General features: G+C 39.0%; 1 protein-coding gene across 3 annotated transcripts in view; it reads left to right on the top strand.

Moving 5' to 3' along the window:
* The window catches only part of CA10 (carbonic anhydrase 10), a 161,847-nt gene that overhangs the window by 29,222 nt on the left and 107,439 nt on the right, over nucleotides 1–25,186 (top strand). For all 3 annotated transcript variants that reach the window (XM_082067049.1, XM_082067051.1, XM_082067050.1), the window contains one exon: nucleotides 6,139–6,213. In XM_082067049.1, the coding sequence (XP_081923175.1) occupies nucleotides 6,139–6,213 (75 nt within the window). The remainder of the gene's footprint in view (nucleotides 1–6,138; nucleotides 6,214–25,186) is intronic.

Here is a 25,186-nt window from a genome sequence, read left to right as displayed (position 1 = left end):
GCTTGCGTTGAATACTGTTTGGCATTCACAGCAGCAGTGAGAGCTTTTACACATGGGGATGGTAGAAGAGGGATTTATGGAATTGGAAAGTATTAACTTAATGAAAGAGCATTTGCATGTTTTCTGAGCAAAATGTTATCAAAAAAAAAAAAATCTGGCATAGCTGGTGAAAGCATTTTATTTATTGATCCCTTTATAATCCTTTGTTTTCTTTTTCCTCCTTCATCATATGGTGATGCATACAATGTAGGCTGTAATATTCATAAGCAGACTAACCTTTCTTGTCCTGTAACTATGCACTTATAAATGATGCTTTATATAGTGCCTGAAGTGTGTGTTGTTAGGTTCTTTTGATATAAAAAGGCTGCATAAACACATCTTAAATAATAGCTGCAATTATGTACAGACTTGTTTTAAACAAACGGAACATTAATTGTAGAGGGCTGAATCTTCAGCTAATTGCATCTGCTTAGTTCCCCTGCTGTCGGGTCCTCTTCATACACGTGTACTCCATTTGCTTTAAGAGGCAAAAGCAGCTCCTTCTATGACTGGAGATGTTGAAACTGCTTTTTTAGAATGAGAAAGCCTGTTTTCCCTGCACATTTTAGGCAGCCCATTCCTTGGGTTTAACAGTGTGAAAAATATCCATATAAAATGTAGTTATTAAAGCTATTTAAATTAATTACAAAGTATGTCCATTACCTAAGATTCTGGAAATGGAGTTTAGCAAAACAGATTAAACTTTTCCTTATAGCTTTTTTCCTTTTGTGACCACCCTGCACTGTTCCCTGTAGGGCTCATTTTCTATTAGAACACATGATCTTCTGAAACACTACAGGAAAATTCCTCCAATTTTAATTTCTGTCACAGGCACAGCCATCTTGGACTGCTTGTCAATGACTGCAGAAGGTACCTTGAGAGCGATGAAGCTGCTCAGAGCAAACTATGGAAATCTGGATGGAAAGTCACATAGTATTACAAGCAATAGCTCCTGGTGGCTGGGAGAGAAGCAGGATCAGGCCTGTAAAGCCCATAGTCTGTGGGACACAAAGGGTGGATCTAAGTGAGGATCATACCACCTTCTAATACCTTATCATTATATCTTTCATTTCAGTGTTCACCGTTCTGATAGCAGATTTGAGGATTTATTTTTCTTGTAGTAAGCACTAGGTAATTTTTCCATGAGTTTCATATTAGATTATTAGCAGTGAATTAATGTTTTGCACTAAGTTTATTATGAAACTATACGGCTCATAGTTGCAGCTTCTTTTAATCTCATAACTATGCAGAAGAGTTAACAGTGATAAAAACCTTATTATGCATTTAATGCCAGGGCAGTGCTAGCCAGGTTATCAGAAGCAAGACTCTTAGGATGTAAATTAAGGAGGGATAAGCAGGCAGAGTGATTAATATAGCAATCAGAAGAGATCAGATCAATAAAATTCAGATGAAAAAAAATGTTTCCTAGCTGCTGTGAGCCTGGTTCTCCTCAGTGCAGCATTTTTTATCTGTGTGAAATGGCAGTAAAGTGAATGGAGAATTCTGATCTGGCAGGATTCTACTCTTGGCTTATGCTCACATGTGAATGACATAAATGATGGCATCAGATACAAGGCTTTTTATCTTTTATTTAGTTATAGAAAGTAAATAAGTAATTGAAGAATGACTTGTTGATATCTTGCAAATAAGCATATTTACTGAGGGGTATTTTGTATTAATTACAGCATTTTATATTATGTCAGCATTAGCATTCCAATGAGATGAAGATCTCTTTGTGCTGCAAATTATATGCAGATATTTGAGCATCTGCACCATGGTACCTGCTATGTGATACAATGTTATCTGATGATTTTAAAATAGTTTTACTGACTGAGCAACAGATTCTCTTTGAAACATAAACCTACTCATTTTAACCTCTAAACTGGATAGAGTTAACTGATGACTTTATAGGGCATTGGCATCTTTTGCTGTTTGCATTTACTGTACTTTTTTTATAATCCTGTACAATGCTGTTTCCCTGTACATGGAAGTCACTAGGAAACAAAAATGCACGACGTCTTGCAGAACTTAGCCTGTGATTTTATGCTCCACAATGAGATATACCTACAATAATCTGACAGAATGAAAGCAACACGTGTCATATCAGCTCCAAATAAATATCCTGTCTCCTCCACAGCAGCTGCACTGAAAGAGATCTGACATAATGGTGTTATATCAGCAGAGCTACTAATCTCAGATACTAGTGATTTCAGAGAGGACGCTGTAGCAAATGGAGGTCATCCAATATCCTCTAGCACTTTGCACAAACGTGGCATTTTGCACTGTCCCTGTGAATGGCAAAATCCAGCGCTGATGCTGCTGTTGCGGAGCTGCTTGTGCAGGTAACCTGCCCCTAACAGCCCCGGGGCTGTTCAGATGGGCCTGGTTACTTTGGTGCCTTGCAGAAGCAACAATATTTCTTGGAAGCAAATGGCATACTCTAGGTTTTAGTGGTAAAACCAGAAGTCTCTGACATATCAGATTTTTGGGGTTTTTTTTAAAGATATTTAACCCTCTTGCGGAATACAGAATTGCTTCCTAGCCCTTTTGTCTCCTCAGTACCATGTGTAACAGGTCCTGCCAAAAAACAGTTGCTGACATAGAAGAGTTGCAGAGTTCTGGTGGGAACATAGGAGTATCAGGATCCACAAAGCAAGCACATGTTTATGGTCCTAAAGAGGGGAGAATTGCGATAAGAGGTACAGTAATTTAACTGAAAGAAGAAGAATGTGGAGAGAATTTTGCTATTTTCACTGTCATGAGGTGGTACATACGAAGAATCCTTTTCCTTGGCAACAATTCCTGAGCCAGAAGGTTGAACCTGTTTACCCAGGCTCAGTGCCATTCTGTCAGATGGGCACCGATACACCAATTGTAGAGACCTCGTGTTGCATGTGCAACAGGTGTAAGTGTCCCAGATAGGACTCCCAGCAAGGACTGTCCATATGTCTGCTCATTCTAATTTTATATTCCCTTGTCCCATTACTAATCCAGGTATGGGTCTGAGTATGATTCAAAAATAGAGAACAGCTTTTTTCTCCTTTAATAAGACCTCTTGCCCACTTGTGTAACATAGATTGAAGTAATGGTTTAGAAGAAGATTTTGGAAGACAAACTTTCCACTCTGGCCTTACCAGACCCCCTCCTTCTGCAGTCACAGAAATGAGTTTTATACATCTTTTTCCTTTCTAAGCAAAGTCCCTGTAGGATCCATCGGAGTCAGTCTCTGGCGCCAAGCTAGGTTTCATATGCAAAGCAGAGTGAAAATCTGTGTTCCCTCACTCTCCGCACTATTTTGCAGGATGTTTTGCCTGAACTGGTATAAAACATTGAGGCTTCAGGGTTCAAGAAAGAGCGTGGCACTGGGGACTGTCTCCTTCGCTGCTCTCTCACAACCACCACCTGCCTTTCCTCTTGATTTCCTCAGTGGCCTCAGTTCTCTGTAAATCTGCAGGACTCCCGGTGTTGCTCTTGCCCCATCTTACATATTTTATGTGGCTATGGTACAACATCTTATTTTGCTTATCATACTCCTTTTTATGCGTTTCATTTTCACGTGTATTGAAGAGATAAGGGTCTGGTATCTGTGGGATGTGCAGAGTAATGCCAGGTCATGCTCTTCTCTGATAGCTGAAGCAACTGCACAGGCATCCAATTATTTAGTACAAAGCTTTAATAATCTAATTTTCTTGCACATCTGATGCAGTCTGTTCCATACTAATGCAACAGATTGGGGAAAATATGACAAAAATCGTATTTTTCATGGTATTTCTTTTGGAAGTAGCTTTACTAAGTGTTGGGGCAACAAACTGAAGCAGAGCTGCAGAGACGGCCTCCTGTGATTTTGCTTTAATTTAAACTCTGAATAATGGATTATATTTTTCTTCGGAGCTGGCACATATATCATTTAGACTGGCCACAGAGTGGGCAAAAGCAACACATTTTTGATTGTGTATGTTCCGATGAACACTGACAGAAAGCAGGTGCATTTGAAAATACCCATCCTCCCTCTATTTACATACGTGCTTTTTTCACCCACTTCTAAAATGCAGCTGCCTTTGGTTGGCTGAACCAGCTTTAGCTCTGTATATTGCTGCTATAGATGCACTTCAATGCAATGGAATTTTCTGGGGCATTTTAAGTAGAAGAATGATTGCTGTGCTTTGTTGAGACTCACATATTAGTATCCTCTCCTATTGCTGAAGCATCTGGAAATCTTTAAGGACTTCTATTGCAGAGCGTAAAGGCATAAAAGCAACCTGCATAAACCAGTGCTGAGATCCAAAAAAATTGCAGTTCAGACTGGATATGAATATTTTGCTGCTCATATATTTTTGATTATGAGTTGGGATGTGCCATTTTCCAAATGTTGCTGTAGTACATTCCAGTGCAACAAATCCATACACAGTTTGAGTTCTCTAGGCAATGGTATAAAAGCTAAACTAATGAAGATAATGTCATCTGCAAACTGTAAAGAATGCACAGTGGAACGGTCCTTTCAGTTTAACATGTCACCATTCAATTACTGGAACAAGCATCAGTACTGCATGAGAAATGTGCATCCACTCATAACTCATTCCACTGGTGTGTCTGGATTTCTGTTAAAGCAGAGTGTTGGTCCTTCTGTCAGTATGTTTAATTAACTTCAGCTTCACTTTTGCTTCTGCAATTTACAGTCAGTTAAATCCTAAATATTGTTTTGTTACTGGTAGAACAGTATGTAATGGTCCTCGTCTTGTATTCTTTTTAGTCTGAATGTCACATTCTCTTTGTAATTTTTAATGACAACAATTTTTATTATATTGCTGGAACTATTCCTGGGGTGATTGTGTCTTTTGTATATAACATGTGATCTACAAATGAAACTGCCACAGAAAGGTGCTAAATCCAGCATCCTCTGTACCTGAGTATTTGTGTTAAAAAATACTGGATGTAGTGCAAGAGACTGAAAATATCTCATCAGATAAAACCAACCCCAAATTTAAGCTAATGATACACAAGGTACCTGAGCTTTCTGTAGCTCAGTGAAAGAGACTTGCTCTAAATATGAAAACATTAAGCAAAATACAAGTGGAGGCAGAACATATTTCCTTATCAGCTCTGTTCTGCTATGGAAATCAACTGCACATTTGTCTTGCTGTGTGTCTCTATGCGCTTTGAAAGTATTTCCAACTAACAGGGATCTTACATTTTGACCACAAAATTTGCTCTGGTTCTGATTTCCTTGAAGACAAAGAGAAGTAGCGACTTTACGGGAAGCAAGCTGACTGATCAAGACCTTTCTACTCTTGGCTTTTCAGGAATTTAGAGAAGTCATTAAGCAACAGTCTCATCAGTGGCAAACCTTATCCAAAGTTTACACTTTTATTGTTACAGCCTTCAGAATATTGGTCAAAGAAACCTTTAGATGTGTTACTGCGCTGTGCTATCAAATGCATCTGTAATGGAGCTGGATGTCACACATGTGGAACAGAAGCAAGTACCTTGCCTGGCTACCAGGGTGACACAGCAGAGAAGAGAGCAACAAAAATGATAGTCCTGCCTCAGCATTATAGCATAAGCCAAGATCTGTGAAGCTATGGGCTTTGAATTTCTGTTCCAGTTTTGGAACTCATGGGAACATGGGATGAGAGGAGAAGTGGTTATAGACACACCTTTGCCTGTGGTTCACTCTGTCACTTCTCCAAAGTCAGAGATTGTTGAAGTTGGGAAAGGAAGGGGAGAAACCGCTTTTCAGTCCACCAACTTTGACTCAGATATTGATTACTGTATCTGAGCCCATTCTTTTTCTCTGCATTTTTATCCCATACTGAATTTATGGGTGGCACAGAAACCATCATTAGCGCTATAGATCCTCATTTTCTACCTGAATTTTTAAGTTTAGTAATCAGTTCTTTAGAAGCTGAGTATGTTTTTCTGTATGAGAAGCAGGGAAAAGGTCCTGTAAGATACAGATGTTGAATAAACATCACTCAAGAACTTGAGGAATGGCTCTTCTTTAGAAAACTATACCCTGTTTAGAGTTTTCAAAGTTTATGTAATTAAATATTTCCCATGCCTTGCCTTAATTTTCTGCTGTCTTTCATTATGTCTTTCTAGCTCAACAAAATTCACCAAAAATCCATGAAGGCTGGTGGGCCTATAAGGAGGTGGTCCAGGGAAGCTTTGTTCCAGGTAAGTGTAATTTAAAAATCTTAGTTTTTATTAAATATTTTTTCACTGGAATTAGTATAGTTGGGTTTGGAGGAGATTTTTTGGGTTTGTTTTTTTTGTTGTTGCTTGGTTGGATTTGTGTGTGTGTGTGGGGAGACACCTCCTTTCTGAGAAAACCCTGAATTACCCGAACATTTTGAATATTGACCTAATCTAGCACACATCCTCAAGAATTGGTCCAGAAGGACAATTATCAGCAGCTCACTGAAGCAGCCATGCAGAAAGCCAGGGTAGTTTGGGGCACCTGTCTTGCAGACTGTCATGTTTCTTTCAAATTCAACTCTGAAACCTGCAAGCCTCAGCAGAAGAGAGAAATCCCATGAATTTTTACAGAACAAACAACTGTTTTCAGCACCGTCTAGATTTTGGAGTCTTTGAAAACCATAAATAAAGCATTTCAAGGATGTGTTTTATGGTTATGATCTCAGACTAGCGCATCACAAAGGATGTGGTAGTGCATACTAAGTTGATCCATAATGTCAGCAGTCACATGTGGGATCTCGCATGAGATGCTAATTAGCAGCGGAGAGGTGATGGCTGCGGGGCAGTCTGAGGAGCTCGAGCCCAAGTTGCTGACTGATGTGCACCGAAGCAAACGGCTATAGCCATCTGCTAAGATATTTCCTTCCCACAGCTGTTTTTCCTGTCCCAGGGCTGAAGTTACCACCCCCAAAGATATTAGAAAGGAATTCTTGTCCAAGGCTCTGTCACTGCAGTTCAAAAGTGGCACCTAAGTTAATATGATTGACACCAATACAGCTCTTTAGCTGCCTGGGGGAGCAACCAGAGGCACAGAGATGACTAATTGGGGGTGCTGGCATTGTGAAACACTCCAGGATGAGCTGCTGGAGTTTGTCTGTCACAGCTTTGGCTCTGCGAGTACTTTTCGCCTACTTCAAAGCAAAGGCACTGTCTGTCTTTGAACTCTCACTTCTTTCATGTCTAGTTGTGTAAGAATGCATTCAGGAGTATATCACAATACAGCGAGGTTAGAATATGCCATTCATTAGGTTTTGCTCTTAATATTCTGTTTTCATAGTATTTAAGTCAAGTCCTAACAAATGTTCTGGATCCTGCACAGATTTATCTTTGAGCAGCTCATAAAAATCGAAACATTCTTCACTACATTCCCCAAATCACAGACTCACTATATTCTGGGATAAATTTTTAGAGAAAAAAAATATTTTAAATCCCTTTCTAATATAATATGTTCATCTGGATTTTTTTTTTCCTCAGGTTCTGGGATTCAGACCTTAAATGACATGTTGTAAAACATAAAACTTAAAACCCAAACATAACATAAACTTTCTGAAAAGCACATGTATTATGCCATCCTCCAGTCACATAGGGGTCTATTTTATATCTTGAGATTGGTTAACACTTAGTTTGGCTGCCTAAATAATACAAAACATAAACCTGCTGATGGCTACTCCTGCATTGCTCCCTTTTGTACTAACCGTAACATTTCTTCTAGTCTTATTTTGGGACTTGAGGAGGCTGCAGCATCGCTCACCGTCTGCTGTGTTTTTCTTGTCAATGCAAACAGTGGTGCTGTCTGAGCTACAGCCACGTTTGGAACAGCCTGCACACACTCTGCAAAATCACTCAGCCTGGTGCCAGCTCTGAAGAATTAACCAGCCATATATAATTATTTACTGCAACAATAATAGCAGTTTTTCTTTTAGAAAGCAATATATTGGAACACTTCATTTCTTCAGGGTGATAAAGCATAGATTCTGGAAATCATTCACTTATTGATTGGAACTTAGGTTAGTATGTATAATATTTCAGCTTTGGTTGTCAGTTAAAGACAGCTTGAAGGAAATATATTCTGTACCAAAGATTTTCTTGGTTTCTTACTTCCTTTGGTGATTCTGCAAAAAATGACTGTTTACAAATTGTGTAAATAGAAAGGAAACTTTTAAAAAAAAATATAATTAAATATAATCAAAATGTAAAACCATTGTCTCCCTTTTCAGTGAATTACTGATACAATTAATTGTTTTAAAACAGTGAGGAACAGATGAGGTCGGTGCTTTTAATTTGGAAGAAGAAAGGAACACTGTTGAGGGGAGACATTTGATGGCCTCAGTTCTAATACAAATATGGCAACATTTACAGGTCTTCATATAATATGTAACCAAATTATAGCACTGAGGTTTGAGACACTCTCACATTAGTAGTAGCACTGTACTTAATGAGACTATCAGAATAAGTCTGTAATTTTGAATCTTCCATAAAAATGTAAAGAGGCTGGTTAAAGAGTGACTCACACCTCAAAGGTTTGATTCATCCCTGAACTTAAATATGAACAAAGTGGAATTTAGCATATTAGGATCCAGTTGTGGTTCTATATAATACTGTACCTTCACAAGGAAGTACAAATCCATGTGGTACAACTTGGTCTCTAGAATTAGTCAACATTTAGCCTTATTAGAAGAGTTACATAGGTACTATGTCTGAATTAAAGCTGAGTTTACCAGACTATTTATTTCACGGGTTGGATTTTCCTGACAAAGCCTCCAATGCTGCTGTTATGTGGATACTCACATTTTACTGAGGGATGAAATGTCCCTTGGTAAGTCAGTGATATAACTGAGAGAACCATGCCATATGTATTTATACCAAGGAGTGTGTTTAACAATCTCTACCTGTGTCTCTGAACTTCTGATCATGCAAAGCTTCAGGCTTTGTGAGTCATTTTATGAATTTACCTGTTTTTAATACAAATGTGAATCTGCTTGCTTTCACAAATAGATGGATAAATAATTCAAGATACTATGTAGCGGTGATCTGTAATGTTCTCTTTCAATAGCAATCGTAGCAGTGGTAGAAGAATCAAAGTTGACGTTGATTTTGAAGATGTATGTGTGAGAAATAGGATTTGCTTTTTCCTTTAAGAAAATGCTACAAGTGGCTGCTGAACAGAAGTGCCAATTTAATGATATTCTAGGATGTGCACTAGGGGCGTCTTGCCCGTGTAACGGGCACATTCTTTGCAAATTCAGGTGAGAACACACCAGGTGTTCATGCATCTGGCTGTGGTCCAGCAGTCTTTTGTCTGTCCAGTAACTCTTAGTAATTAAGCAGGATTAAGGGCTTTGTCTTAAACACTTTGGTAGCGATCCCTCTCTGGGGCTGCAAACCAAGCTGAATGCTGAACTCTCATCTACCCTGTAAGAAATGCAGAATTAACTTCAAAGGCAGAAGCCACTTGGGCTGATAGGACAGCCCTGTTTGCTGTAATTTCAGTCGGGCCATTTGTGCTGCCAGTGACTACCCTTAGAAGAAGGTGCCAACAAGAATTGCTCCATTAACGAGCAATATGCTAATTTTTTTTCAGCTACATCCAACTTCTGCAATGGCTTCCCAATATGCACAGGAACTTTTCTTCTGGTGGGTTTCCAGTTTCTAGCTAGCTTTGAATTACCTAGAAATCTCCCTAGAGGCTTTGGGTGAGACTGTTTCCTGAATTAATAACTACAGTCGGTCGCGAGCCAGGAAGAAAAGCTGCTGCTACACCCTTCTGAATGGTCTTATCCAGCGATGCAAAGGCGATGGGCAGTGAGAGGTTTTTAGAAACTCCCTTTCTAAAGGGAATAAAAGGGAGGAACAAAAGGGAGGAAAGGGAATAAAAAGAGGAGATTGGTGGGGTAAGTAGGTTAGTCAAATTATCTTGTCCAAACTGCGTTATAAAAGGCTTAAATGTATCGGTTTCCTTCTCCTGTTTTTGACCTTTAATGTTCCAGTGGTGCGTAGTCTAAGCTCACTCTTAATAGGTGGAGTCAAAGAGAACTGACTTTGTAGATGCTCTATGCCCGATAGTAACAGGTAGACTATTTCTTTTCCCTGTAGCTTCCTTCACTCCTTCAGCAAACGAATAAATAAATTTTACATGGCAAGCAATATGAAGTAACTATAGTAAAGAACGCTCAAAATCTAAAATTTTAAACCTTGCCAAACTTGTGGTGGGACCACAGTTCTTTGCTGAAGTGGTCTCAGATCCTTTTTCCCTTCACAGCCTTATTATCTTTCTTGGGTGTGTTTTTTTTCCTCCTAAGTTGTGATTAATATCCACAGAAGAAAAATTGCCTGTAACAGTTGTATCTCAGGCTTTGCTTCGTTATAATGGCAGGAAGAAATCATTGAAGTTGTCTTCCTCTCTGTTTCTGGCACTGCAGGGACCAAATCCTCCCTGTACACCGCAGACTGTGCTGAGCAGGCTGATGCATCCCACTGTGGGACCAGCTGCTGCCTCTCCTGGGGAACCTGCAGGTTCCTCCTGCTGGGACACAAGCAGTGTCCCCTTCCACTGCAGGAATGTGCTCATATGGAGTTCCTTCAAGGCAGTAATCTGCAGATCCTCGTCATTTATTGTACCTCAAGCTCTGCTGTTAACATAGATGCCAATTTTTGACGTTGAAAGATCTCGTTCCCACTCTCCTGAAGTGGTTGCTGTTTGCCTTGCAGTTACACAGCACTAATTCAGGGCTACCACAGGGCTTCTAGCTGAGAGGAAGCTGAGATGTGGTTACCATTTGGGCATTTATATCCTCAAACAGGAGAACAGGGCACAGTATCCAAAACATCTGCTGCCCTACCCACTATGGAATCTACAATCATTATGGAATCTTGAAGACCTACACTTACTGTTGGTTAAGTAACTGCTCTTTCTGCAAATGTAATGCCATTTATTTTTTTTAAATATTATCCCAGCCCACTTTGAATTTGTTAAAAGTGAAAAGCCAGCAAGCCCATCTCTGTGATCTTTCAAGGGTTCATCATGCTGTCACAAGCACATCCTCTTAAGCTTTTGCATAAAAAAGAAGGATCACTCATGTACAGTACCTTAGGTGTATCATCAAAAATTTGGGGGTTGGAATAAAAAAGTAAGGCTAATATTAGGAATCTTTATTTTCTTAGGTTCTTCACTGTGACCTAAAAGCAAAGGAAGGAATTTCAGTTATACTGGTGTATACAGGAAAGGTTTTATCATATTCTTGACAAGCTAAATATAAAAAACAATTTAAACAGTGGTCCATGACTAAGTCATTAATAACTGAAAGGTTGTCAGTCCTTACTTTGAAGGATTATTCAGGATAGTTCTAAGTGCCAGATAGCAAGGCTCCTGTGTCTTGATGCCGCTGAGTGTATGTATTGGTATATTTATATATATAAGTTTATCTTATCTTACTCCTTGACAGGCTGCTCTTCATACAATTTATTAGTACTTCTTGTCACCCTTTGTCAATAGACATTTTGATGGTATCCATGTCTTAGAGGAGTAGAATCGAAGCATTAAAAAATCTGATAGAAGAGTTAGTGTTTGCTCAGAGACCCAAGGAACTTTTCTAAGCTAATAATCCAAACTGAAAGTGAGTAATGACATCTGCCATGGCTGATTATGTAAAGAGGGGACTTGGAACTCCGGCTGTTAATTACCTCCTGGTAGTAGTCTTTTTGTGTGTGTGCATGAGTTTTTATACAAGACTGATAGTAACAGTCATGACTCCCTACATTAAAACCACCCTTTCTTTATAGTTTTTCTCTTGTATAGTGAAAATTAGTGTCTTGTGAAAAAAAGAAGTCAAAGAGAATAACAAGTAATAGTATTTTTCTGTGCTAATAATGGTCTTGTGTGGTGGCATGTAGTTGGACTTAATCAGAGAAGGTTTACAATGCTTCAGCTGATGTTTGTTTAGCTTCTTCTCCCATGAATCTGTATGGGATGAGATAGGGAGGGATTACAATACAGCGTGGAAATAGAGATAATGAGTGATACTAAGAGATTGCTACACCAATCCTCCTGTCATTATCCCACTTACAACAGATACTCTTGTAAAATGCTTTGATGAAGACAATTATATTTAAAGAGTACTACAATTACAGTTTGCAATTATCAATTAGGAATCCATCTCGTATTTCACTGAGACTATTTACATTAGGATATTTTAGTGACTTCAGGGAGATTATTCTTAACTGTTCCATTGGTGATGAACCCAGCACTACAGAGGACTTTATATTAATACAGCATGCGGTTTTCAATTCGTGCACCTCATTAGTACAATTTAGTGTCATTAGGGTAGAATTTGCCACTTCATACACAGGAAAATATAGTCACTGCAGCTACACCCTTAACTGTGGTTAAAATAAACTCCCATGAAATAAGATCACACCGCTAGTCTGTGTATGATTACACAGAGTAACTCTGCTTGTTTGTTGTTGTTAATAAAAGCTTTAGAGTTACTCATAAAGAACCTCCCTGTCAAATCCTGTCCCTTGCCTAATGGGGAAAGGGCTCAGAAAGAAAAGGAAATGTTACCTACAGATAGATACATCATGTAACATGCAAGTACTTTCCTCACAGACCGCTATGATTTACATTGTAAATATGGAATCAAAGGATTGTTAAATCATAAAATTTATTCATCAGCCTGCAAAAAACTTTATTTCTGAAAGTACCATGTATGTGTAGGATTGCTTAGAGTCTTCAATTACAGATTGCTATTGACTTGATAGTCTGAAACTACTCATTTGTACTCAGTGAAAATTTCCTCCTCTTGTAAAACCTCTCTAAAAAGGTCAGTTGTGAATTCACTGAACCATGAATCCATTGAACACACTCGGGAGCAAAATCCATGCTCATCATTTACCATGCCTGCCTGCCTACAAGTACGTGGAATTATTTGGAGAAGTTTTACTGCTGTTACTTACACACATTAAAATACAGCTATCGTATAACATCACCCCACCATGGCATTTCTGGGTACATGCTGCTTGTGGTCATCGAGAGATTTACTATCTCTTATGAAGAAACTCACCGTAAAATACAGTCACCTACTTAATGCATTTCCAGCTACCTACCGACCCTGCTCAGAGCTGTAAATCACATTATAATTAATGACTCTGGCCAGAGAAGGGAGCTTCCTGAATGTTATTGATTGTTTTTTTCTGCTACTGAAAATATTACTTTAAATTGTCACTTTTTCCTTTCTGAATAGAGTGGAGTTTTATATTACGGCGCTTTTTCATTTTGTATTTATAAAATGTACAAAAATGCATTAGTGTTTCCAGACCAAGCAGTCACCAACTTTATAGTCAGGACATAAACCCTGAAAATAACAGCATAACATCATAATGGGAAACCTGACAGGTCGTTAACTACAGCTGTGCAAATGGCACTGCTATAATTCACAAGTGCATGTAGGCAACACCGCAGCCTACAGCCCTTCAGTATCGGGTCAAAAGAGAAAAATACTGAAGTATGTAGCAGAAAATAACCAGGTCACTCTGGAAGTTGTTCACTTGACAGCAGAGCACATTGCTGAGAAATGTTCCACCCCAACACAGAGGTGGTTCTTTAGGACCTTCTTATGACCTCCCCTTACTTTACTTTTTCTGTGTCTCTAGTTAGGAACTTCAGTTCTGGGGGCTCAGGTGGAGAATGAAGGTCTTTATAGAGAGAGGTCATTTTATACATATTAAATGAGATGTAGGTAGAGAAAGATGGATAAAGGTGAGTTCAAGGCAACAGTCTGGACGCTGGGAGAGAATTAAACAATACCTAGATACCTGTGTCATCAGGCTAGTCTGCCTAGTGCTCCTATGCTGGTGATTAAATGAGAAAACAAGATGTTCCTGCTGATCTTTTGGAGGAAGCCGTGTCTTTTGGCTGACTGAAACGAGGCGGGACAGCTGCCCCAACAGAGACGCACAGGAGGATGAACCGAGCGTACCAGATTTGCCATTTCAAAAGCTCATTTTAATAGAGCTGAAGAATGCTACATGATTATTTGCAGTGAAGGTTTGACATTATCTGATACAGTATTATCACTTCAGAAGTAAGACAGGTGGATATATGCAGGGCAAGTCACAGCTAATTGCACAGCCACTGTGTTTCAGTTAAAAATCAAACCCAAAGGCTAAAAAGCACGAGCATTTAAACAATGACATTTCAATCAGATGGTGAGAAGATGAGGTTTTTCTTCCTTGCATACAAGACATACTTTGTTACTTTGTTTCTACACTAGAATAATCAGAAAGCCCATCTGGCTGATGCAGTCCCTACCAAAGCCACTGCCAGGGGTGAAAATCCTAGGTTATTACTTTTGTCTGAAAATGGGTCTCACTGAAGAAACTGGGATTCACTTGCTGGTTCAAGGGCTGCTTTCCTTGAACAAGGAACTCAAGAACTGATTCTTAAAAAAAAAGAAATATCAATATTTAAAAGATCATGTTCTTTTTACAATGGTTTTATTTAAAACCATCTCTTTCCAACTTCTTTAACTGGAGTGAAATTACTTACTTACACAGCTGTGCAGTGTGGCCTCTCTTATCTTCTAAAGTGTTTACACCACAGTTGCATTAATAATGTGATTTTTAGCAGGATTTAGCTGCTCTGGATAACTCGGAGAATATAGCATATGACATAGGAGAAAGCATCTCAGATAATGTAGTCAGCCTTTCTGTATTTTCAAACTAGGCAATGTTGGCCATGGCTACAGAATTCCCATTCACTATTGCATTTCCCAGTAGTGAGTTCTGATGATATTTTACTTTCCCCATCCAGCAGTTGGGCATCTTCAAATGGCTTTTCTTCCTAGTCTTAAATTAGGCTTTCTTAAAATAAAGAAATAAATTACTGAATTCTAATAGGAAATAGCTGAAACACTTATATTACATGGCCTTGGCAGGCTCTATTATCCACATACTGACATCTTTAGAATTACCCGGTATTTTAATGTGCATTTAAAATTGCTTAACAGGAGTATAAATTAAAGTAATAGAGCAAGTAGTCTCTCAAGATTTTATTGCTCATTGTAATTTCGTGTTTATGGGCTTATTGCTTTGTGGCAGGACTTGTGGCTTTTTAGTTTTAGAGAGTATTGTAGTAAAGCAATGGTGTCTCACTTGGAGCCCTTTCTTGGCTTGAACAGGCTCTGTCTCAGGGCCGTAGTCACGTTAATCTCACTGAATGCTTGGATCTAGTTTCCCAGTTAAGAATGCTGTCCAGTGCAAGTTCTGGAGAGGACCAAAGGAAAAACATGACGTGGCAAAGTTGCACTGATTTGAAAGACATGAAGTTCTTCTCCTGTATTAATGATGCTCAGATTTCTATCTGTCTTACCACTGTTTCTCCTTTGATGCTGATTCCATAGTTATTTTCACACCCTTCTTTGAATTAATAGTACATTTGGGCAGGCACAGATACACACTTAAGGAAGGATACAGAGCTACAAGTAATATTTGTAGAAGATAACATAGAAATTCTCCTAGCTTGTTACATCAAGTCATGAGTATTTATGTTTATTTGTATCCATTAATGATACCAAATACTTTACGTTTGCATAGAACTTGCCTCAAAATTCTACCTAAAACACTACTAGGTTCTAAAGATAAAGATGTGAAGGAGCTCTAGAATGTACAAATCATTAAATACTGCAGAAAAAAATTACTCAGTTTCATAAAGACCACTTCTTGATTTAGACAATCCAGCTTGAAATACAGAATATTTTCTTCCTAACCATTTTCACTTTCAGAACTGGTTTAGCAGTCTAAGTCCCAGTGGCTTTTAAAGATTGATGGCTAGATCTGCAAACTCTATTTAAGTGCTTTAAAATGCAAAGGACTGGCCAAGGCAAGGGAGCTAAGTGCATAAGATACAAGGTTTCTCCCCAAAGGCTCCATGAATTGGGCATCCAACTTGCTTAGGCAAGAAGATAAGAAGATCCCAGGAGGCACCTGCCGTATCATTTAGTGCCTGAAGACCATCATAATTCTGACTGTAAAGTTCCAAAGTATCTAAATCATCTTTAAATAAGAACTTTAGTCCCTGGAAAAAAGTTCTCTATTCTCTTAGGGGTTGAAAGTGGGGTAAATAACTGAAGTATTAGTTAACCCCCTGTCTCCCAAGCCCTACCACATATTAAATGCAAATCCAGAGGAAGTTCAATGACAACAAAGCACTATAGGCAGAAGAAATGGGTTCAAGTGAAAGGTGTTCTTGTTTCTTGCCTCCTTCAGGGAAGATTTCTGGTAAACTGTGCCCTTCATGAAGCTGAGATACTGTCATTTAATTTTTAATTTCCTGCTTGACCTTGTTCTGCAACATGGGTTTGCATTGTTTTTCATGCATAATGTCCATAAAGACACCTTCAGCTACTTATTACATAATACTGCTCCTAGGACATATATTTACAGTGAGAATTTTGTGGAGCGTGCTGTTCAGAATTGGAGTAGAGGGTATTCTTAGTCACAGGCTTTTAAATACAAAGCTGTTGGAATAATATCAGCTGGCTTTAATAAGAAAATATTTTCACAAGTGTTTTAAAGATGCATTTGTGCTTACCAACCACACACCTACAGGCACATTTTCCAAACTGTATTAAACTACAGAGTATCATCTGTGTTACATCAGCCTCTGGAGAGAAATAGTGCACTAAATCTGGCAACGTCACCTGTCTGCAAACACTGTGTTTGTGGGATTGGGGTGTTACTGGGATCTTCTTTGCATTCTGTATGACTCCAATGCTTATATATACAGAACAGCTGTCGAAAGCCCTGCCATTTGCTATCCCTGGGTAGAGAAAATAAATGTAGACTTTTGTCACGCTTTTCTGTACTGAAGGCAAAAGGAATAGCACAAGAACTTCTGTTTTGTTTTATGTCAGTAAAGGAAAGTTCCGCTTTCCCTCCACATGGCTCGATATATTTGTTTTTATAGCCAGAATCTGCTGTGAGACAGTCCAGCCCAGTACATATTCTTCTATGATTATGAGATAAAGTTTTTCCTGATGTGACTTTTAAAACTCTCTTGAACTGCACTAGGAGTCCTCCATATTTCAGTGTTAAACATGCAGGAATATTCATGTTTTAGTGGAGTTCTTTCCTTTTACAGCAGAAGTTTAATAAATAGAACCAGATTTGAGTGTCCTTATTCAGAGAAACTCTAAATTTGGTTTGTGTTTTCACTCCCTAACTTGCCTCTTCACTTTGTGTTACATTCAGTGGCCCCAAGATGATACTGTGCATCACCTCTGGACGCTGTGGGTAATCTCACATTACATGTTTTTTTTTTATTCTCTCCCTGCCATAATTTGCATGAAAGCAACTGTTAAATATATGCAGAATTTTGTATTATGAATGAACATAATCCCAAATATATTTACATCCCCTCCTTGGCTTTTTGAGCTAATGCCCAAATGTGTTCTTTGTCAGAGTCTGGATTCACGATAAGCTTAACAGAAATGATCGAACTTCAGTGTAGGTTTTTCAGGAGCTCAGTTCGATTTTTCATCCTGAGCGCCCCATTGCTTCAGTGGGGACATTCAGCCACCTGGTGGAGCTCACAAACCTGCCTGGCCCAAAGCATAAGCAGAAATAGCTGTAGCTTTAGGTATTGCACTAGTAAGTGATCAAATTCTGCTGCTTCTATTTCCTTCCTCTAAAATGACCAAAACCTCCAAACAGACCCAGCTACTGTGTAGTGTAAACCAAAGTACCAAAGAAGAACATCACAATATTAAATTTCACTAGCCTCTAACACCCTACATTAATTATTTTATTCATGCTTACATTAGGTTTCTGGGATTTTTTCAAGTTTTTCAGAACCACCTTCTTTACTACATGGCTCTCCAGCTGAGGTGCAAACAGACACATGCATATATGTACATACACCTATATCTGTAAAGAGTTTTAAACATCTGAGTGTTAAATGTTAAAAAGATTATCTATAGCACTCATTATGTAAGACCTACAGCAGTATTATTTATAAAGAATACTTACTCTGTTCTTTTTTGTAGTTTCATCATGCTTGGGTAGCAGGGCAAACGTTATGCACAGCTCTAGGTATCTTCATGTAATTTCAGAATACTCTTATTATTATCATTATTTTAAAATAGCCTGTACATTGCCATTTGCCAATGATCTAGAGTACAGTATCCAAACCAATGTTTTCAGTGATAGCGGAATTGAGAATTTGAGCTGATTTTAAATTTCAGACACAACTTGAATCATTCAACCCTCAAACAACAAACCAGCCTGATCCTACTTGCACCTACAAAAATACACGCCAACTTTAGAGTTGTGCACTATGGGAAATTTTGTACTTATTTCTAGTGTTGAACCTACTGCAAGTAATTCATTTGATAAATGATCAGAAGACTGTGGGTATTTGATTCTCTCTTTTATAACCTAGTGAGCATTGCAGCGTTCCTGTGCTGACACAAAATAGAGCTACTAGGGCTCAGCAGCAAAGGGAGAATGGGATGTTTGGGGTAAAAGAACAGCATATCCAGGTTGTGCAATGGACAGCAATAGAAAGGAAGAGAGTTATCATTTTCACTTGGATTTAGCAATGCGAGTGAGCATGCACTTAATCCAACATCATTTCCAGCTGCTCTGTCCAAAGTTAGGAATATACTTGTGGGAGGACCAGCAACCCACAACGAAGCAGAAGAATGTCAACACCAGACTTAGCTCTGATCACTAGGTCCATGAGCAATACTTTTATGCAAAATTAGGTTTTGCTTTGACTGAAATAAGTGGAAAATTTTATTTAGTAAAAACAGTAAGCCCAGAATTTTTTAACTTTCACAAAACTGGCAGCTAAATCCAAGAACATATGTGCAATTTACTGTGTGGGCAAGGCATTTCTACAGAACTCTAAAAATAAGTTGTTGTGTATGTTTTCTGAAGGTGGGAGTGACCTTCTGGAGATACTTGAGCTTTTAGGAATCATCTTCAACAGGAAATGAATCACCTACTGAGTTCAGCGTGTTCTGTAGGTATTTCTTGTTCTAAATTTAGAGTCTGTGGGATTAAGTCTCTTCTCAAAATTTTTACTCTGGATTTGTCCTAGTATAAAGGGCACGGGCAATTGCTTTTGGATTCTACCGCAACCAAAATAGTAGTAATACGAGTATTAGAATTAGTAATACGAGCCTGGTATGAGATGCCAGGATCTGGAAAACAATGTAAATGAGTAGATGTTCTTCAGCCATAGTCTTTAGAATGGGTCATGTGGAACTGTTCATGTAGGCAAGCCAAAAAGATTGCAGAAGAGGCACCAAGACCTAAGTAAATACTTCTAGTACTACTGTCAGCTCTCCTGAGACTCGCCCTGCCATGCCCCCAACACAACCGGTCAAGAGAAGCCCTAGAAGTCTAAGCTTCTTTGGAAAGAAAATCTGCTTCTCATCACCTTTGAGAGTGAAGAAATATTAAGTGGTACTTGTTTAGGGATATATGCTATGATTTCATGGGCAAGCTTCCCAGAGCTCATTTGATGGAACAGAGAAGCCTCATGGCAGCAGGCCAGCTGGCATCCTCAGCAGCACTTCATGATCTTTGGAACCCATGAGAAACAAGCAAAGCTTCCTCCACAGATGGCTATCAGCCTCCTACTCATCCGCTCCTCAGTCTGTGACTCTGAAATCAATATTTTCATAGGCAGTTCAAAATTCCAGCTGAGCCTTCTATGGACATGCATTCTTCCAGCATCTGTTGGTCACCATTTCTTCCATTTTTACATGGGCTTAGCCAATGGTTCTTGGTGTTGAAAGTCTTCACCCCCAAGCAGCAAGGACTGCAATTCCCAAGGTGGAATTATTGTCTCTTTTGTCCTCAGGGAACCCTGCGCTCCTCACAATATCTACCAAAGCAAAAGAAATTAACTTTGCAATGGCAAAGTGACTCAGATTCTAACTTGAAGAGCAAATAGTTTTCTAGCTCTAGGTTTTGTATGTTTGCCTTTCATGCTTGTTCTGGGTTCCTTGAATCCATCCTTCAAAATACAGAAAGAATCAAATGTTTCAGAGAGGGATCTCCTCCTATCATCTGTTGATTAAGATACTTTGTCTTTCACAGTGCTGTGAAAGCTGAATTTTCATTTTAGTCTGGCTATGGCACCATCATATTTAAGTAGAAGAAAAATCAAGAATAATCCTGTCTTGTAACCAGCTAATATTATTGACACTCCTCTGGTTTTTGAAAGATGTGAATAATAGGTCATTGAGACTGTTTCCTGGGTGTCGTTGTGAGTTAAAAGAAATTTACCCTTAGCTTAGATCTGACTGAACTGTTCTTACCTCCCTCCCCTAAATCTTTCCAGCAGGCCTAACACAAGGCTGAGTCTTGTCCCCACATGAGGAAGAACTTGCTTCAAACTAGCATAGTGGTTCTGTGCATCTGTAGTACATATTATAAAAGACTTCATATGTAAATAGAAGGAATCCAACACTTCTGTTTCTGGGAGTTCAGTGCTCCATCCACAGACCATTTCCATTATTCATAACTGTATGTGCAGATAACTGTTCTCATTATAGTTCTTTTGTAAGAGATGTCTCAGTATCAAAATGTAAACTTGTATCATGAAACAGGATTTCAAATACAGTATTTGCATTCTTGGAATTTTGTTTCAGAACATTGTAATTAAAAGAATACCAAGGGAAAAGTCATGTCAAGCAATGAATAACCTCAATTAGAGGCCTTGCAGTACCCTCTGACCCTAACTGAAGGTATTTTTGCAGTTTGAATTAAGAAATACCTGATTCACTTTCATTAAACAATGTTTTATAAGCATTTCCTTCGCCATTTCTGGTTCTAACATCAACTTAATTAATAAAAAAAAAAAAATTTCCTGGGGGGACACAGGTGTAAGCAATGGAAATAAAAAAATAATCATAATACATCTATTCTCCAGTATCACACCAACATTTGGGAAAACCAAAAATATATCAAAGGCCAGTACAAGCAGGAATAGATGGGTACATACGTAAGCAACCTGAACAGATGGTTAAAAAACCTGAAAGTAGATGGCTGAGAGAAGGTCCCTCTGACATTCACTATTAGAGACAACAGTGGCTGTTAATAAAGCAGAGTTAATTCTATAGCAAGGAGTGAAATATTATTTAATCAGCAGTACTTCATACATAATTCAATTAACTGCCTTCACTCATCAGTATTAACGAGAGCTGGAGCTTGGATTAATGTGCTTGAGCTTCATAACAGCACTCCCAGTCTACTTAAATGCTGCCAAAACTTAATAAAGCGCTGCCAATCAAATTACAGTATCTGAGCCCAGTGCATCAATGTGCTGATATTACAAATCATCCTATGCTCGCATCATTGTTTGCTAATTCCTTATTTATGCTGATCTCTGCACTAAATAGTTTAATTAGTGTACAGTGGTAGAACAAGTTAAATTTCTTATCACTTTGTTGGTGACATCTTTAGGATCATTCAAGTTGTTGAGCAATAACTATAAATGGTGTATCCATGTGCTTTCAAACACATGATTTTGAAAGTAATAACTTAAATCAGATGCATAGACTGCCATAGAGGGATTTCTATTAGTTAGAAAATAAGGATGCTAATTTAATTTCTGCTTGGGTTCTGTCTGCAGAACTTTTCTACTGTGGTCTGTGCATTCCTAGGCAGAACAAGGATGTCAGTGAACCACCCTTATGGTGCCATTACTGCTGCTCATACTCCTTGTGCTTTCTCCCACTCCAGGTTGAGAGAAGGGACAACAAAGGTTTCCAAAGTATTTTCTCTGTATATCCCTCTGCCATTGAGGGATTCAAGTCTCAGACGCTGATGAGGCTGCCTCAGCAGAAGCTGAGAAAATGATGCTTTGGCATTATGACATAATCAGTGTAACCTACAGCCAGCCTCATGGAGGAAATTTCCGAAGAGCTAAGCCAAGCCTTACAGAACTGCTGAGGGGGGAGTCTGACTGATGCTGCTTACACCACCTTTAACTCTTCTGAAATAAATCTCTGCTGCTCCTCAAAACACTTGGCCATGTTTCAGCTGGGTGAATTGAGGCCAGAGCATGGCACCCAAAAGGAGATTGAATTACTGAAAAGTTCTTTGAAGTGTAAGCTCTGGAAGCATTACAAGCTGTCAGAAGACTCAGAATAAGATAAATGACGTTAGAGAGACAACGCAGAATAGCATGCTTTTTTTTTTTTTTAATATATTTCTTTTTAATCTTAACAGAAGAAATGAAGATGTCAGAGGAATACAGTTTTTGTATACAGCAGTGAGGGGACATGGAGAAAACTGTCAAGAAAAAGCACCAAAAAAACAAAACAGCATGTCAGAAGTTTTAACAGTTTTAAAAAAAACAGATCCTTCTGCCAACCTTTTCTGCTTGTGAGTTTTGTGCCCTCCACAGGGGGAGCGACACAGACCCCACGCTGAATGGCACTGTTGGCCATAGCTCCAAAGTCAGCTGTAAATTCACAGATCTCAAGGCTAGAGGATGCTGGTAGATAATGGGTATGGATTTTCTGTACATCATGACTGCGTGTCATCCACCTACCACCTGTACTGAACCTAATAATTTGTCTGAATAAAGCAGTATTCCATAAACTTTACTGCTGAGCAAACAGCACACGGTTGGCAACATCATACTTTGCTCTCCTTTTCAGCTCATCAAAAGATGACTCAATTACCATTTAAAAGTTTATACTGCCTATGAAGTCAAGGACTGTAGAATTAGCAGTCAGCTTGAATGTGTTTTGAAAAGAGTAAATGTATCTTAATGTGAGGAACTGACAGGTTTGAATGTAAGTGTTAAAGGACAAGCTGCAAGCCAGTGTTGGTGTTAATTTTAACTAGCATTAGGCACACAGTGAATAATGGGCAGATGAAAATGACAGATTCTATCAACATTTAAGGGGGAATGATCATGCTGGTAATGAAGAAAACCTTGGTAAAAGCCTGCCTAGCTTATGCAGCTGCCCAAATTCAGAGATACCCAGGTTCAGAGATTCAAAATGGAGACATTTTTTCTCCCCTTTGAAATCACAATTTCTTTTCCTACTGGAAAAGTCAAGGCAAAAGGTAAAATTGGTAATTAGAAACATCCTTCTGAAGGCTTGAGTATTTTGCTTGCTAAAAAGCTATGATAGGTATTTGCCTCTAAGGTGCTTTAACCTTATGGCAAAGTTTCAGGGAACCTGCCTTAATTTTATGTCTTGTTTAATGTTGAGCCTAAGCCTGAAATATTGACATCATCTTGTTTTTAAGGAGTGAAAAGCAGCCTACTTATTTTCAGGTCTGTTTATTGTGCCCAGTACCACCTGTTCCTGTACAGTCAGTAGCCAGAACAATCATTGCCAAATTCGGGATCTGTGGAAGTTGTTTTCCAATGCAAAATTTAATAGGATTTCTTCACAATTTAGAAGTGCTAATGCCAAGGGGTAAGAAGAAGAACTAAGATAAAGAAGGAGGAATTTAAAGACTCTTTTGACAAACTTGGGAATTTCAGTGTATTTCATTAAACCTCAAGCTAGCTGCATTCATCTGTCATCAAGGTGATGCACCAAAACTTGCTTAATGAATGGTTTGTTACATTCAAGTTTTCACACACCTTAGGCTACAAAAAAAATAAACTAAATGAGAATATCCTGTGTATCTCAAGTGAAGTGTTTGCTGGTTGGTTTGGGGTGTTTTCTTCCTAAACCTCTGTCTCAATTAAGGTGTGATTTTATTCTGCTGCTAGAAAGATCATCAAATGCTGTATCCACAGCCTGAAATTATTCAGAAAATAAGATGTATTCAGTTCTGTGTGAAGGTCACAGGTAATAAAGCCTCCAAGGCATTATCTTCCAGGGAATCTTTGCTGCCAAAAAGGCAACATACATTATCTTTTACACATCTCCCTTGGAAGCAATTGATGCTCATTCCTTCTGAGCTGTTACAGTCTCTGGCAGAGAGAAATAAGCGGTTGGGAGCATTCTAGAGCTACAGGCCCTCTGTTCTCCCCATGACGCGCTGGGAAGTAGATTATGGTCTTTGTGCCTGTAAGAGATTTTACAATTCTGCGTTCTGTGCATTGCACCCCCGACTAGTCTCTGCACCGCTTTGCTAAAGCATCTTGTGTGCTGCTGTGATGCTCTTCAGGGTGGAGCAGTTCCCTTACAGATGCGATGACGCTCAGCACTGCTGTATTTCTCACATAAACAGCGTGCTTGCTACTGTAATCTTCCACGAGCTGAAATAAGTCATTACAAGCCACAGAAAGAAAATGTCATATGGTTGTGGCCTTACAAACTTAGGCCACCTGCCAGTGCTGGTCAGATGAGTAGCATTTTCTGTAGGGCTCTGTGACTGACACTAGTTCGAGATGTGCATACGCACGCACAGCTTAAGCAAACAGTGAGCTAAGGAGGGTTCTAGAAGGATTACTGCTGTGCTGAACAGCTTTCCAGTCATAGTTTGTGGTGTTGCGAGTTGGAAATAATAGAGGGTTCACCTTGCAGTGGCTATTTGACCTGACCTTGGGCGCACACCTGACATTCACAACTCAGCTACCCCACTGGCTTTCCCCATCAAGGCAGTGCACTTCCATTGCCATGTGCTCATGCACATTTCCAGACCTTATCGTAAATCAATAAGGAACGTCCACTCCTTGCCCGTTACCTGCATCAACTCTTACTGATGCATTCAGAGCAAATTTGATCTTACAATCCAGTTGCTAGACTGAGTTGTACAGTTGTCTGCAATCAGAAGCTTCCAAAACAATTTGGGGGTGTCGCTGTGTCTGTGCATGTGTATGTTCACAGTAAGATCAGGCACCATCAGACCAGAAACAGCAATAACAGTATCGCGGTCACACAAGAACACAAAAACGTCATCCTGTAACACTGAGGGGAGACAGTTCCTTTAGCCTTCATCTTTATATTATCCATACTCTTCTGGTCCTTTGGCTTACACTAACAGTGTCCCTCCTCCTCTCTGAGCAACGCGTTATTAGTACCTGTAATGTCACTAAATAAGATACATATGTACATTTAGCTATTTTTTGCAGAGAGTCGATTTAAAATTTAGGCAGCAAAAGGGTATAAGAGTAGGGATCAAAAATCTGCATTCTGTCCTAAGTTCAATATAAATTTCAGCCCCTAGGGGCTGAATCTGTAGCTGC

Source organism: Streptopelia decaocto, assembly GCF_964273445.1.
Source record: "Streptopelia decaocto genome assembly, chromosome: 16".
Taxonomy (NCBI): Eukaryota; Metazoa; Chordata; class Aves; order Columbiformes; family Columbidae; genus Streptopelia; species Streptopelia decaocto.
Note: the sequence above shows the minus strand (reverse complement) of the source record. Positions and strands in the feature narration are given on the sequence as shown.